Source organism: Cervus canadensis, chromosome 1 (assembly GCF_019320065.1).
Source record: "Cervus canadensis isolate Bull #8, Minnesota chromosome 1, ASM1932006v1, whole genome shotgun sequence".
Lineage (NCBI taxonomy): Eukaryota > Metazoa > Chordata > Mammalia > Artiodactyla > Cervidae > Cervus > Cervus canadensis.
Genome location: NC_057386.1, coordinates 23269087 through 23285232, shown reverse-complemented (window position 1 = coordinate 23285232; position 16146 = coordinate 23269087). Strand labels below are relative to the sequence as shown.

General features: G+C 45.8%; 1 protein-coding gene across 1 annotated transcript; it reads right to left on the bottom strand.

Annotated features, from left to right (window-relative positions):
- Positions 1-1246: 1246 nt before the first annotated feature.
- On the bottom strand, positions 1247-15922 carry UBE2Z (ubiquitin conjugating enzyme E2 Z). The gene is made up of 7 exons (XM_043470647.1): positions 15487-15922; positions 13288-13360; positions 11202-11389; positions 8767-8878; positions 6327-6439; positions 5484-5574; positions 1247-3301 (listed from the first exon to the last, which is right to left on the bottom strand). Exons 1-7 carry the CDS (start codon positions 15807-15809, stop codon positions 3131-3133), a joined length of 1071 nt encoding a protein of 356 aa, XP_043326582.1. The 5' UTR covers positions 15810-15922; the 3' UTR covers positions 1247-3130.
- Between the last annotated feature and the right edge of the window lie 224 nt (positions 15923-16146).

Genomic DNA, 16146 nt, shown 5'->3' with positions numbered 1-16146 from the left:
TTTATCCACTAAGGGTAACCTGAGTAACAGAGAACAGTGAGCAGATAAAATGACTTGCACAGGTCATCTACTACAAGGTCATGGTAGAGCCGGGCCTAGAATGAAGGCTGTCTTATCTCCTGGCTAAGACAGTCTAGTCTCTGTAGCCCTGAGACATAAATTCTAGTCTCTTAATTTAATTCTAACCCCTTCCTCACAAGATGTTATCTCAAATGAGCAGACCCTAATAGGCCAATAAATATTCACTTTCAGTCTCTTCCAGCTTCCTCTGTAGAGGTTCCAGCTTATGGCAGCAGACGTGGCTGTGAGTGTGAAGGAAACACAGGTCAATGTGAAATGGTGGTTAGAGCAAAGGAAATGCAATGAGAGGAATCGACCAGTAGTGGATGCAGCATTTCTCAAATTCCTTACTGACTTTCCCTCCTATAGTGATCACCAGGTCCCTCTAGCCTTATTGGTGGGAATCATTTATTGAACACCCGTGAGACACCCAGCTTTATATACCTTTTACATAGCCCTCACAATGTTAAGTGTCAAGTAGGTGTCCTAACCTTTCAGGTGAGGAATCTTTTTTTTTTTTTTTAGGTGAGGAATCTTAATTGACAGGGGCCACCTACCACCTTAAGCAGAACTCAAGTTAGAGCCTAGGCCAACTAACCCCAGAGCCCAGGCTTGCCTTTATCTAGCTTTGCCTGGCACAGGTTAATAGATTTCGTATTTAATTTCTTCCTATACAGATGGTCAACCAAGAGAAGCCTTTCTACCAGAAAGCAAGAGCCTTCTATAGCAAATAGAGATGAGCTGGGTGGCCAGAGTTAAGCCCTGTCTTCGTGGTCTTTAATTCTAAATTCCCAAGGGTTGGTTTGCTATCAGAAAACTGAAAACCCAATGGTTTGGAATATCCATACTGATACACCTTTCCCTTACCAAGGGGATATATAGCTAGCTCTGTCTGTCCTTTAGGACATGTTCACTTCCTGAATAGGTATTTCTTTGAAAGCAACTGAGACCAAGATGGCACTCCTTGACTGCCAAAGTTACAGCCTCAAAAAAAGGACCGTATTTCTGATGGATGGAAACTTGTCACTAGCAGTCCTGCTTCCACACCACATTATGTAACCCAAGTTTCTGGCTTCCAATGAGCACTATCTTTATGCAACAGTTTCAGGCCTAGGTGAGAGGTGTGGTTGTTAGAATGATCACATTCTTCCTTTTACACAAACCCTCCCACACCCACAGGCGCTTCCTCCTTCTGCCAAAACAAACTTTATTGCACCAAAAAGGAAAAAAAAAAAATTCATTTATGTACAGTCAGATATAAAGACATCTCTTTGACTCCTGTGCATATATTTCCTCAACTCAAGATTTAGGGCGTAAAAGTCAGGCTGGTATGCCAGACATGCTCTGCCCATGGCAGGGCCAAGGAAGATTGTCACTTGAAAGTGGGAACACTTAAATGGATGACAGACAACACCGGACCAGCAGACCAAGGGCATCCTTCTAAGCCCTGTACTAGCTCTGGGAATGAAGAGGGGAAACTGGAAGCAGGGTCCCTTTTTGAGTCTCCTTGTGAAGAGACCCAGCCTTTAGGTACAAAGCTAAACCTCCATCCCCCAAGCCCACTTACTGTCCAGTTTTTCTTCCTGCCCTCCCAAGTAGGACATTCTCCTTTGTGCCCACCCTCCCACCCCTGGGAGGTTCCGTGATCCACAGGCAGAGGCCTCCCTAGCAGCGGGCAGAGCGGGGATGAATGACCGTTACCCTCCCCTTACGTGTGGCTGGATACTGACTGAGGCCCTGCGTCATGTGGCTCACTGTTAGCCCACTGGGAGCCCTAACAGTAAGAATCTGGAAAGTACAGAACACATCAAAAACGGAAGGATGGGTTCCCTTGATGCCCAGTATCACAGGGCACCTAAAGCACGTTTTTCTGAGCCAACCAGCTAAAGGATCACTGCAGCTAAATACAGATAAGAGAAGCAACACAGCCAGGGAAACACCCATCAGTCAGTGATGAGCAGCTAGAGGTGAGCGGGGTGGAGAAGGGGAGGAGTCTTCAGAGTCCCAGCCCCCACCCCTCTGCCATTGGCTACCCCTGCTCCCCCACAGCTCCCTGGGCTTTGAAGTGAGAAGGTGGGACTACAGGCTGAAGTGAATAAGCAAGGACAGCCAAACAAAATACAACAGGACTAGCATCAGCCTCCTCTGTATGCCCCCCCCCACCCCCACCCCAGAGAAATACCCTCATTGTGACTAGTATTTATGAAAAATCTGTTAAAGAGACTATTCTATGTAGTGGCTCTAATCCCATACACACAGCTGCTGCTTGTGTTGGGGACTTTTCAAATCAGTGATTGTGGGAACAAATGGCATTTTCAGTTTCTTATGGTGCCTGTGCAGGCTTTACCACGACCTTGGTTCAGTCCCAGTCACATTTACCTTCTGTCTTAAATCTAAAATGGGTGAGGGAATGGGGGACAGAGGAGAAAGGTGCTCAGGTGCTAGGTAAAGCTTACTCATCAGCAGCCTAGACTCCACCACTGTTCCTTCTCTTTGGTCTGTCTAGAACAGTGACTATAAATTAGGAAAAACTTTTACGCTGGCCCATGGGAAAAAATGGGGGTAGAGGCAGGGAGGAAAAGGGCACTGGGGAGCCCTGCTTCAAGACTGCAGACAGACAGACAGACAGACAACCACCCAGACTGCTGAAGTGTCACAGACAGCCCCCCACCCCAAGCTCCCTTCCAGATATTCCCATAAATCTTTTGGGCACACTCCCTCTAGGAATTGCAATTTCGGTCTCCCACCTGTCCCTAAGGAGCTGGCCCCGTGGAGAGGTGTGTTGGTTTTGTTTTTTTGCCAGAGGCCCTCGCCCTAGGTGCTTCTGCATAGGTACCTTGGCCTCTGATTTGGGATGAACACAGTCCCAGATGCTTGAGAGCCAAGGAAGTCAGATCAGAAACCGCCTCCCCTCTCCCACACCCTGGGATCCGAGCTTGCTTGGTTCTTGCCATCTTGCAGGATGACGTCACATTTGGAGGGAGATACACAGTGCCTCTCCATCCCTGGGGTGGGGGAAAGGGACTTTGCTGGGACTCTCGAGTTGGGGGAGGGGTGAGGGGAGCAGGGTCTAAACCCTCAGGCTCCCGTGCAGGTCTGTCTCTGTCCCAGATGAGCTGCTATCAGAGTCCATTTCGGCGTTCTCATTATGGAGCCTCTCCAGCACTTTCTGACGAATCAGTCCCAGGCGCATCAAGAGGGACTGGTAGTCAAAGTGGCCCCGTTTCTCTCCGAAAGGGTCCTGTGGGGGAAAGGAGACAATCGGGAAGGAAGATTCAAGTCTGGGTGGCTCACCCTAGAGAGAGAGCTTTAGGCCCGCATGAAGTACACGCTCAACTTCTGAGCATGGGGACAGAGGAAGGCATAGCACAGAGATTCCCAACAGCAGACATCATCCTTGTTTAAGAATACTGTGGCACGTTCAACAGCAGACAGGTCTGGCTTGGGCTAACATTAGAATGTGTTTGCATTCCCCAAAAGCAAGCCAATGTGCCAAAGGGGGACACACTAACAGGGAGAGAGAGAAGAGAAATTCAAGACGAGGACTGTAATCATTAAGTATGGCAATGTTTTCAGTTAACCTCATACAAACTATGAGAGGGTCTCTGGGGCTTAGATGGTAAAGAGTCTGCCTGTAATGCAGGAGACCTGGGTTCAAACTCTGGGTCGGAAGATCCCCTGGAGAAGGAAATTGCAACCTATTCCAGTATTCTTGCTTGGGAAATCCCATGGACATTCCCTTGGGAAATCCCTGGTGGGCTACAGTCCATGGGGGTCACAAAGAGTCAGATACAACTGAGCGACTAACACTTCACTTTCATACAAACTATACAAGGGAAAAACTGTCCTTCATTCCCTATACTCAAAAGGGTAATTTACTTTTCTGAGATCACAGGAGGGTAGAGAACTCAGGAATTCTGACTTCTGGATAAGCACCTGCCCTCCTCCCCAGGGATCAGTCACCACATTCCTGTCTAGATTTTTGGGCATCACTCCAGTCCTTGTCATTTGAGATCAAAGATCACCAAACATCATGTAGAAAGGAGATAACTGTCTTTAAAGTCTCAAAAATAACTATGGGTGGGGTGGAGAATATAAAAAAGTAATTAAAAATGCTAAATAGGGATTATGGCAGCAAGGTAGCTGGGCCAAGGTTTACCAAGTGTAACCTTGGCAGTTACAAAAAAGTACATGATCCTCTCTCTCACATAATGTCTGCTTCTCCCACATAAACTCCTGTCACACTTCTGCACACACATTACCCTCATGATCGGGGCCAGTGGATGTAAACCACAGTCTCGAGACTAGAGCTTGCACTTTCCACATGTGAGGGTTATGGTCCCCAGAGGCTGAACTTCACACTTACTCTGGAGCTGTCAATTTCTCAAATCTTCCTCCTTTCATCACTGGCTCCATTTCCACCCACTCTCCTCTTCCCCAGATGCTGTTTTTCTTGCCCTTCCCTCATCAGAAATTGTTTTTCCTTCACAGACTATTAGAAATACTGCTAGATACCAGCAAAGAGAATTCCTGATGGGGAACAAGCTAAAGCATGCAGTGTCCTCAATGTACTCTTAGAAAAGTTTCAGGGAACAAGTCAACCTTGAACTGGCCCTGTCTTCTGAGTTTAAATGGGGCAGGTAGGGAGGAAGTCCTTGAAGGAAGGATAGGGAAACTACCATCTCTGAGGAGCACCTGAGGAAACAGGACATTTACTCCCATGGCTGGTGGTGTTGGGTGTGTGGAAACACAGACCAAAAAGAACTGGAAAAAACCTGATGATGTCTTAGTCACATAGCCAAGTCACCACTTTTCTATAGCAAGTAAAGGATCCAAAAGACACAGGACTGGTCCTTCAGGACAGGAGGGTTCTCAACCTACTGCTTATATCTGAGTCTATTTACAATTTAGTTTAATAAGAACCTTTTCATTTAAACAAGCCTGAATTCTGCATTCTTACTAGAAGCAGAAGCACATTTCTGGCAGAGAATGAACAACTGGTTACCATCCTTGTAACAGGAATCTTTCAATAATAATAACTGCACACGCAATGTTTCCCTAAGCATTCTTTCTCTTGACACCCCTCTGAACTTTGGATGAAATTCCAATAATTGACTCTACAATCCCTAAATTCTGAGAGGGCTGATATTCTTAGTTTGAAAAGATTGCTGACCAAGATTGGAAGGAGTTCCAGGATAGAAAGTAGAATGATTCAGATTCTACTCATGAGCACCTACTTTATGCCAGGAACCTAGAACTAACTCCAGATGGCTTCACTCTCTTTGGGTCTCAGTGACTCAAATGCATCAGGTTCCTTTTGGTTCTGAATGCTATGACAGATGTGGATGTCACCCTTCAGGGGGTGGGGTTTAAATGTCTGGTTGTAAGGTCTCTGGAACTAGCAGCAGGGGCTCCATTGTTACCTGCATAGTCTGGCCTTGAAGGTGCAGGCGATCTTTGCAGGCCACCTCATAGAAGTCATAATACTCCAGGAAGGACTTCTCCATCACCCCTCTGGAAAAAAGGCAGAGAAGTTTAAGTTAGGCACAAGATGGGAAGGCGCCACCGCTTCACCATCTAACTTTAATGCCAAATTAAGCAGCTAGAGTTCCCATGACCAGATTTGGTTTCCTACGAAGATCTTTGAATGGAAAACAGAGAAAGTAACCACTGACTGCCCATGGTTTATTTCCCTTAGAGATTTTAAGGATTTTTAAATGGGAGTGATTGTTAATACTGATCACCTAAACCCCAACTTCAACTCATGACTTGCTCAATCGTTTTCCAGAGGCCATCCCTAATCCCAAACCTTATTCAAAATTCTCCTAGATACTCCTGAAACATTGTATATGAACCCTATATCAACATAAAAAAAAGAAAAGTAGCCCCTTCAAATCTTACAAAAGTTTGTTTCATTAACTCTTTGTTCATCTAGTTTTAATACCTAGAAGTAGACATGAACACTAAGAAATGGGTTTATTATGACGTGCTCTACACCTCATTTGGCTGTGTACAGTCACCATGTCTTTAATTAATGTACAGGTCCTCATCAAACAAGGGCTCCCTGAGGGCATGAACTACATCTTTCCCATCAGGCCTGGCACTCTCCAAAAACTGAGAGGCCCTCTGAACTTCCTCTTAGATAACCCTTTGGTCACTTGCTCTTTAAAGGCATGAACCACATCTTTCCTTTTGCCCCAAAGGTATGAACAAGTTAAATCTCCAAAAGGAATACCAAGTATCAAGTAGGCTCTCTTTACACATACCTTAAGGGTTCAGGGCAGGGACATTTTCCTTCCATCATATCACAGACTGCCACTCTGATGGTCTCATGCCGAATACATTCATTGTAATTTTTGCTGTCCCCTGGATGTCTCTCCTATAATGTGACAGATAGCACAGTATCGAAGTATAAAATTCAGGTAAAAAGAAAACCCAGTGAGAAGAGACTTTAGATTAGTATACGGTATATGAACCAAGCAAATTAACTATGCGGACACCTTTCCCACTACATGGCAGACATGAAGAACAACTAAGTGCTCGAGACCACTCACCTCTCCCCATGCATACCAACACCCATCTGCTATGGATCATTTGACTACAAGCAGCAAACCAGACGCATCAAATTTCCCTAAGCTTGAAATGAACAGCCTTGCAGAAAGGATTAAGTGGGAAATAACCATATGTAAGAATAATGGTGGGACAAAAAGTTATAAATGATGCTAGGAGTCTCAACCTGAAAAACCTATAGACAGCAGGATGCTTCCTGATTAACTCCTTTACATGCCCGTTGGTGCCACCATCATTGAATCAACTATTATCTATCAGATGTAGAACTCGAAATTTCAAAAGAAAAACTCCAAACTTGGTTTAGAGAGCTGATATGAAAATGTGAGAGCATGGCGTCCCAACCTTTACCTTTAACTCTTCCCTTGTTGCCCCCTCCTACCACCATCAATCAATGAGAGCCTTGGCCCCTGATCAAAACATAAAATGAACAGGAAAGATAAACGTGCTTTCAGCCTACTATCTCAGTTCCCAACGTGCATCAGAGCAAAATCACAGGGCAATGTGGGATACTGTAAACTTTTTGAGGAAAACAAGAGAAAACTCCATGCTAACTATTACCTTGAGATAGCAGTTCAGTTTTAATACTGACCTGTATTACATTCCTGTTGATGACATACTGTTTTTGTGAAGCTGGATTTTCAGTCTCTACTTTGATAAATAGTAAGTATCATATGAAAACAGGAGGGAACAGAAATGAGGGTGGTGGCTCTGATCTGATTCCATGATTTTAAAAGTTGTGTGGCACTCAACAGGTGTACACATCCTATTATTAAGTCACTGTAGTCATCTGAGAAGGATGTAAGTGATTTGGACCTAACTACTTAACAAACGGAAGAGTCTGGCATTTCTTTCTGCCTGGGAAACTGAAAAACCACCAAGACAAGAGGGTTCGGTGAACCAAGAATGTTTGGTAGATTTAAGAATAAAAGTCACATGTCTTGAAAGTGACATGGGCTTCCTAGTGGTGCTAGTGGTAAAGAACCTGCCTGCCAATGCAGGAGAAATAAGAGATGCAGGTTTGATCCCTGGGTTGGGAAGATCTCCTGGAGAAGGGCACAGCAACCCACTCCACTCTTGCCTGGAGAATCCCATGAACAGAGAAGCCTGGCAGGCTACAGTCCATAGGGTTGCAAAGAGTCGACACGACTGAAGCAACTTCGCACGCATGTCTTGAATTTCCAAACAATATGTAAAAATAAGCTCCTTGGTTAGCCAACACAGTCCATTTCCATTTCTACTACTCCTGAAATTGCATTCACTATATGTTTGGAAAGGATGGCTTAGGGAATAATTTTTGTTCATTCTTAAAGGGTATTTCCCCCTTTCTTTAGGTCTGCAGAGGAATCACCAACGTTAATGTTTTCTCAAATAGTTTCAAAATGAATTAAGCTGTTTTAATCACATAAAATGAATTATTATCCTTTGAGATATCAGTGGAATTCTTTTCCTGTGCTCACGAGTAACCCTGGAAGGGTCTCTGGAACAATATAAAACTTTGGGCTCCTGGGACTACATCCTGATCTGTGCGTCCTTGTCAAAGTTAACTAACTTCTCTGAGTCACAATTACCTCAGCTGAAAATAGGGATAACATTTATTTTGCAGAGACAGTATGAGGATTAAATGAGAAGTTACATGTAAATGTTTGGCAGTGGCTGGACATGATACCCCCTTGGAAAACAGGAGTTTCCTCCACCTTTTCTTTGTAAAATATTCTTGCTCTAGCCAACAACTGCTCCTTTGGCTCTGTAGGTAACAGTACTTCAGGACTCCAGAAGAAAAGTCTGGCTCAGCAGCAGTCACTTGGGAGCACCTTAAAGGGATACTGGACAATGGAGGCATACAGAAGAACACTGGCTGCAACCTTCCAAAAAAGACATGGAAATCAATTTCCAAATGACTCCACTGACTTCCACATGGTAGATTAATCCAAGTCAATGGAAATAACTCAATAATGTTATTGTCATTTAGTAAGAAAAAAATTCATTCTTAAGGCACACACATGCCAGTTCCAACAGTGACAAGTTTAATACACTGGACTGAGCCAGGTCAAAAATGAAACAAAAACCCTCAAGCAGATCTATTAAAACCCAATATTCAATATTCTACACTGAAGAGCTGGGCCCACCTGGCCTTACCTGCTCAAAGCCAGGTTCGTTGTGATAGGGGTTCTCGGTCATCAGGGATTGGATGGAGATGAGCACAGACGAGATGCTCTGGGCAGGGCTCCAGGCAGGGCCAGTCCACGTACTGCAAAACACAGCAGAGGGGAGGGAAGCTCGTGAGGCAGAGAGAGATGGGAAAGGCCACACAGAAAGACCAGTGAACAAGTACCCTGGGGCCTGGCAGCACCGTCGTAAGTGACTCACTTTCTCCTTCACTATGAATACTCTGGAATTTCCCAGCCTCCATCTCCTCTCATTCACCAGAAATCAGTCAACTGACTAATCCTCTTATCAAGTGGCACAAAAGAGGGTAAAGCAAGCATGCTAACTTTGAAGGGATTTTCTCAGGGCTAGGAGAGAAACAGTAGACAGGGGAGGTTCCCTTCACCAAAATGAAAGAAATAAGGTAAGAAAACAACTCCAAAGACAGTCTAAATGTTAACCTCCATGGATCTCAAAGGGCTTACTTATTTATTTATGGGTGGTGATGGAGTCAGAGAGAAGTTGAGCACAGAGGCAGAGAAGGGAGTGAAGTCATCTGGTTACATAGAGGCCATGTGGTGGGACTGATGATTGGGGATCCAGTCTCTATCAAGCCCCCAAAGATTGTCAAGTTCTCTGAAGACTATATAACTCTGACAAAAGACAGAAAGGAAATAAAGGGCATTCCGAGAGTGTGGAGGATTTAAAAATAATACATGAATAACATCTTCAACAACAGAGAAACACCAAAATAACTCCTCTTTCATAAACCTGATGGAATGTTGGGAGGAGGGAAGCTTGGACATAAAGACATTTATGTTTTAGCTCAATTAATAGAAGAGATGGCACCTGAGCTGGAAGCTGAACATAACCTAAAACAGTACTGGCTTGTTCAAGTGAACTGGCCAGGTCCTTCTCCCTGCTGGTCTTGAGGAAAGGCCAGTAAGTGCCGAGGAACAGCAGCTCCCTCAGAGCTCGCTGCAGTGCCTCTCAACTTTGCTTCTCAGCTTTGCTCCCCCAGGAACCCTAGACATCACACTCTTTGAAGCCTCTAGTATGTGGGAACTGAAGTCAACAGGGTAAACTTTCAATGTCTTTTGTAAGTCAGCCCAATGTTTTTTATAGTTAAGGAGGAAAGGAATGACGGTGATAAAGTGAATGGACAACTAAGTATGCATGGGAATATTCTCGTCTGATTCTTTTTTTTTTTCCTCCTCTGATTCTTGATGGCAAATTTTCAAATTCAGAGTAGCTTCTTTTCCTTTCCATCCAATACTTGTGCCACTTTTACTCCACACTGTCTTACTTCCCCTGTTTCTACTGTGAGCTGATGTTTGCTCAAAATAGTTTTATGCTGGCCTAACGAAGGAAAACTTAACACAAAAACATGTTCAAGAACAGCTTCCATACAGAAGCAACAAGTGAATCTCCTTACCACTGTGGGACACACAGATCACCATCGTTCCAGCACAGACAATTCTCTACCCTAACGAGATAAAGGGCTTCTTTAAAGACAATCTCCTTTAAAGGACTTTCTCACTGCCACAATCATGGAACAAATTCCTACATTTGAGAGAAATGGGGATGAGGAGAAGTTTGTTTCAGTTGCCTTTTCCCTACACAAACCTAAAAAGTATTGGACTGGACAGGAAAAAGAGAACAGTATCACCAGTCTGGGCAACTTTCTTAACTTCAGTTTTTACTTGTTCTCTGACTCAGGGAAATTCAGACCACAATAAAAAGACCAATCCAGAATACGCTAGAAGATATTTCCATTCTGAATTTTTAACCCCCAAAGGCGGTTAAAGGGAATGGATGAGAACTACATGAAGCAAAATCTTAGCATCACCTAGAAACAAAAATGTACTTGAAACTTGTTTCAAAGCTGATGATTTCCAATCTAACATTTTTCATTCAGTTGTTAAAATATAATCACCACTTCCTCCAAAGCCACTCATGAGAAACTCAGAAATAAGACATTCACACCCTTGAATGGCACAGGATCTGCAGCCTTTCTCAACCTGCTCAGGAAAGAATTAAGCCCTGATGCCCTAAGGTAGTGGTTCTCAACAGTCTGCACCAGAATCACCTGGAGAGCCTGTAAGACACATTGCTGGCCCTACCCTCAGAGCTTTTGATATAATAAGTCTAGGGTGGGGCCCAGATTCTGTATGGCTATAAATTCCCAGGTGCTACTGCTGCTCGGGGTGAACCACTTCACTAAGGCATCCATTGTACATCATAAATTCTGTTTTTTGCCTCTAGAATGATACTAATCAAGTACCATCCAGGGAAGAATTGAGGGAACAGTCATTCCAATTATTTTCCGTGTTCTGTGATTCAGATGAGAAACCCTGGTTGATAAAGGCTGGCCTAGAGTAGTATTTGCTGACAACCAACTTGGCCACTTAGGAGTCTCCTCTTACCCTAGAATACTCAAGCAGACTTTCCCATTGCGGTAGAAGTTGGGGTTAAACCTCACTGTGTTATTGCCCGTTGTCATCAGTTTGACCCGAGGTGGGTGGATGGGATAGTCGGGCGGACACCGAAACACGAACAGGAAGAAACCCCCTTCATAAGGAGTGTCAAATGGGCCTGTGATCAATGCATGAATCTGCAAAATAAAACCCCATCTCAAAATTGTGAGGTGATGTCCCATCCCAAACCCTCCTGACTTCCACTTGCTACCCACACCAGAAGCAGGACCTTCATCTGAATCCATATTCCATATCCTCATCATGAAGAATCAACGGCCTATGCTCACTCACACTAATAAATATTTTTGGAATTTTAAGAAACCCCATTACAGAGGAGTGGCATCTTACTCAGAGGTTCCATTCTAAAGTTAGAGCCCAAGGTGAACATTGGATCAAGCCAAAAATCACCCTTGAGTGTCCCTTAAAGCATGTTTTCCGTTTGGACTTTTCTGATCAGCATTTTATATAACAAATGAATAGAACACCAACATGCAAAATATAACACACACCTGTAAAATACTATCCTAGCAATGTTTAATTTTAAGAAATCAATACTTTTTTTTTTAACTGAGTACTAATATTTGGATTCACCTAGGTTAAACATGTGTACGATGCAACTCCACCCTCCAGTTACGTAGCATAAGGGGAGGTAGATGAACAGAAAAGAGGAAAGGGACTGGAGGCCACAGCAACAGTGCCAATCACAGGGCAGAGCTGAGGTTTGTGATGGGGGCCTATGGTATCTATTTCCTCTGCAGAGGATCAAACCTACTGTGGAGGATGTGGCTCAGGCAGCATCCAGCTGTGTGAAAGATACAAAGAAAAATGGGGAAACTCAGGGTCCACTCGGAGCCACAGACTATCCCCAGAACTTTCCCCAACACCATAGGTTAAATAATAATAAAAAAAATCAGCACTTAGAACTAAATTCTCTTCCTCCAGCTGTGATTATCAAACAAGATTTCCCTTCTCCAAGGGAGGAAAACTTCAACTGGCTCAGTTATATTTCTTCATCTGCAAAGGCTCCTAGGCACTTAAGTCTGCTCAGAATTTAAACAGCAAGGGAAAAAGAACCTGCAATCCAATGCCTCCATCTATAGTCCCCACCTTGTCCTGGTGGCATCCTTTGCTATCTTTTAGCCTTCAGTTCTTTGGAATAGCAAGCTCAAATGGTATCAACATGACATCAACTCTGGGATCCCAGGGACTAGTATATAACACTGATACTTAACTAAGGACAAGATGTCCCAGGAAAGAATTTCCAACTACATAAAAAGGAAAATCTCAATTTAAAGGGAAACCTATTTAAAACAAAATAGACACCAAAAAAATACCAAATTTGAATTTTTACTGGAAGAAATATACTATGAGGAATTTTCATTTAAACAACACAAGATTTAGGTAATCCAATTTCTTCCTAATATCAGTTTAAGTGAAAATTCATCTCTAAGGTAGAGTAATCAGTGACAGAGAAGTCTAGGTATCTATGCCAGTGGAATTTAAGCTTTCTCTGTGTTTGTGTGTGGACAAGACAGGAATGGTCTTTGGGGTGGAAGGGATACTCAAAAGGATCAGTAAGGACAGGAGCCTAAAAAAGACCCTGCAACTACAAACACTGTTCACTCAAGCTTGCCCCTTCCCCAACCATCTTTCCATCTGATTTATAGCACCACACTTAAAGGTCAAGAATGGCAGGATAGGGGAAGAGTTGGGTAGTACAATAGGATGTCCATATAATTTATCACCCAAACTGGAGCATTTCTGAGAGTGAAAGAGAGCCCTATTAATAGTTAGGCTTGGACAACAGGCATAAACTGGGATTTTCCAAGCCAACTAGAACCTTTTGGCATCCCAAAAACAAATAACCTGTTCAAGGCTCTGCTCCACTTCACTGTGTGACCTTGGGCAAGCCACTTAACTCTCTTGCAATTTTGATTTATTCACCTATATAATCAAAGATGTGAACTGGATAATCTCTTTTAGGCTCTTCCAGCTTAATGGCCCCAATTTCCCCAAACCCCACCAAGGTACATACCTTTGTCATGTCAACAGTATCAGGAACAACGAACATTCCTGGAGGAGGCTCCTTATAAATGGACATGATATCCCTGTATAACACCAAGAGGAAGTGGGAAGGGAGTGAGGGAGAGGAGAAGAAAGGGGAATCCCTTGAGCAGGACAGCTGTTGTCACCTCAATGAGGCCAGGGCTCGAGAAGGTGGCGCTTGGTACCACAAATGTTTGCACTGTCTTGTTGGCTGAGAAATCTCAGCTGAGGGAGTACTTGTCAGGCAAGCAGAGAGCAAATTATTATCAAAGGGGCATTGTTTCCTCAGGGGGAGGGTAGTGGGGGGGGGGGATCAGACATCCCAATGGCATCAGATGTCACCCTAGAAAAGCCACATCCCATTTACTATCACTTCCTCCCACATGGGACTTCATTCACTCCCCACCTCCGAGATTCCCAGGTACTACTCCTGAATGCTAAATGAAGACTTCTCAGTTACTAGAAGGCTTAATCAATTCCATTAAAAATCTAATTCTATAAACCACATAGTTGACTGTTGTTGGCATGTGGATTATATGAAGCAAGTGAGCTAACAGGGAGCAATAATGGCCTTCCTGCCCAGGAGACTAATAGGGTACAAATGTCCTCAGGCTGGGGAAGGGATCCTCTGAAACTGCTGAGAATCGCACATGTGGAAGAGGATATGTAACCATTACTATATAAGATGAGAAAACTTCTAGGTCATAGCTCATGAACTAGAATGGATCAGTTGTGAGCAAGCGTTTACAGAAGGATGTTCTGTTGGAAAGTTTAGGGACTTGCTATGGAAATGAGTTTGAGCAAGCTCCTGGAGTTGGTGATGGACAGGGAAACCTGGAGTGCTGCAGTCCACGGGGTCGCAGAGAGTCAGGACACGAGTGAGTGACTGGACTGAACTGAACTGAGGATACATAGGGACATTAAAAAGTGCAAATAAGCAACAGAGTAAAGGAAAAGAAAAGTATTGGCAGAACTGAGAGGTATGTCAGGATTGGAAGGCTGAAAATGGCCAAAGGAGTACAAGAGCTAAGGAGTGATGAATTTAAGTTAGTGGTGGCAAACTCGATGGAGTTGGCAAACTGTGTCAGGCACTGGGCCAGGTACTTTACACACAGTATACGGTTTAATTTTCAGAACAATCAGTAGGTACAAACAACTGAAGGAACTTGGAATGTGGGGAATGTGATTACCTAGATGAAGATGACTGTGATGGGGGCATGAGGAGAGAATCTGGTTGTCAGCAAACAGGTTTCAGGATTGACAGTAGCTAAAAAGCATTCCCCTTTCCTCTGTGATAGGTACTATACGCTAAGCAATTTCGCAAAAACATTATCTATTAAATGATATGATCTAAGATCAGTCACCCAAGAAATAAGCACAGAAGGGACCTGGACCTTTGTTCCTATATTTGAATTGGGTATATTGACTTCAGAAAGTAAATCACATGACTCAGGGGAACGACTACAGAAAACAAAGTCTTGAGAGGGATATTACAAGCCAAAGTGAGACTAGGGGTGGGGGCGGAGCGTGAAGAAAGCTTGAGTTCCTGGAACAGGTGTGAGAGCAGACAGTTTTGGGATTCTGGAAAAGTGGTTCAAGGGAAGGCTGCCGGCATATGGGGGAAGAGACCTAGACTTGGGGAGGGGACTCTGAGGAGGGGGTTTGAGGAGGCCGGGAATAAAAAGCCAGGCTGGCCTGGAGTCTCAGGCCGGGCAAAGCAAGCTGTGTGTTATTACAAACGGGGCTCGGGAGGAGACGACGCAGGGGACCGCTGGGTGGGGCCTCCCAGCAGCATCTAGCAAGGCTGGGGTGGGGAGGGGGGGAATGAGGCGGTGCAGAGGGCGGGAGGGGGTGTTACTGAAGCGCGAAAGGGTCGGGTTTCGGGCGGGAGGTCGGGTGGTGTGGGGGAGGGTGTCCGGACTGGAGACTAAGGGCTCACGAGAGGTTACCGAGGGGCGGGGTCGGACCTGGACAGGCCAGGAGGGGCTTGGTGCTTGTGGGGCGGGGGGAAAGAGGACTTGGATCCCGTAGCTCCAGGTAAGCAAGACGTGGGCCTTGGAGTTGGGCCACCGCGAGGGCAGCGCGGAGGCAGCGGGGGTTGGGGGTTGGTAGTGGGAAAAGGTGGGGGGGGGGCGGGGAAGGTCGAGCCCCGGAGCTCGGGGCTGGGGGAGGAAAAACCCCGGCTCACCGCTTGATCCGGAGTAGACATTGCGGCGCGGTTCGTTCGCCGTCCCAGTCGGAGCTGAGTGTGGGGTCCCAGTGGCTAAGGAGCGCGGCCCCGTGGGCAGCGGCCGAGGGCGGGAGCCCCGGCAGCGGAGCCAGGCCGCTCCCCGGCCCCCCGGCCCCGCCCGCTGCCGCCGCCGCCGCCCACACATCCGGCAGGAAAGGCGGCCCGAACCCGCCGCCGCTGCCGCTAACACCAACAACACCGGTAACGCCGCTTGCCCCAGGGCCCGCCGCCCCGGCGCCTGCTGTCGCCGTCGCCGCCTCTTCAGTCGGACTCTCCGCCATCGCTTCTTCGCTTCCGGGACTGCCAGGCAGCACGTCCGCCGACCAGAGCGGCCGCTGCTCCCTCCCGCTCCTGCACCACCGAGAGCCGGGCCAGAGTGTCCCCACCCTCCGCTTCCCCGTCCCGGGCGGCGCTGGCTCCGCCCGCCCCCTCCCAGAGCAGCGAGAGGCGCTCTGCAAGAGAGTCCACCCACGGTCCTCCAGAGAGGGTGGGGGTCGGAGCTCGCCGGGCACGAGTGTGTACTGGGCCTGCGCGGACCCCGCGCTTTGCGAGAGTAGGTTCTGAGGCCGGTTGGAACTCCTAGGTGTGGTTGGGTGCCCAACTCCAAGGAATATTTTA

Excerpts from the sequence above, each read along its gene's own strand:
- UBE2Z (XM_043470647.1), bottom strand. The coding sequence starts at position 15,809 with ATGGCGGAGAGTCCGACTGAAGAGGCGGCGACGGCGACAGCAGGCGCC. Across the intron at positions 8,879-11,201 it reads GTCTGCTTGAGTATTCTAGG|TACGTGGACTGGCCCTGCCT; the intron begins GTAAGAGGAGAC and ends TGTGTTTTGCAG. Across the intron at positions 3,302-5,483 it reads TTCAAGGCCAGACTATGCAG|GACCCTTTCGGAGAGAAACG; the intron begins GTAACAATGGAG and ends TTTCCCCCACAG.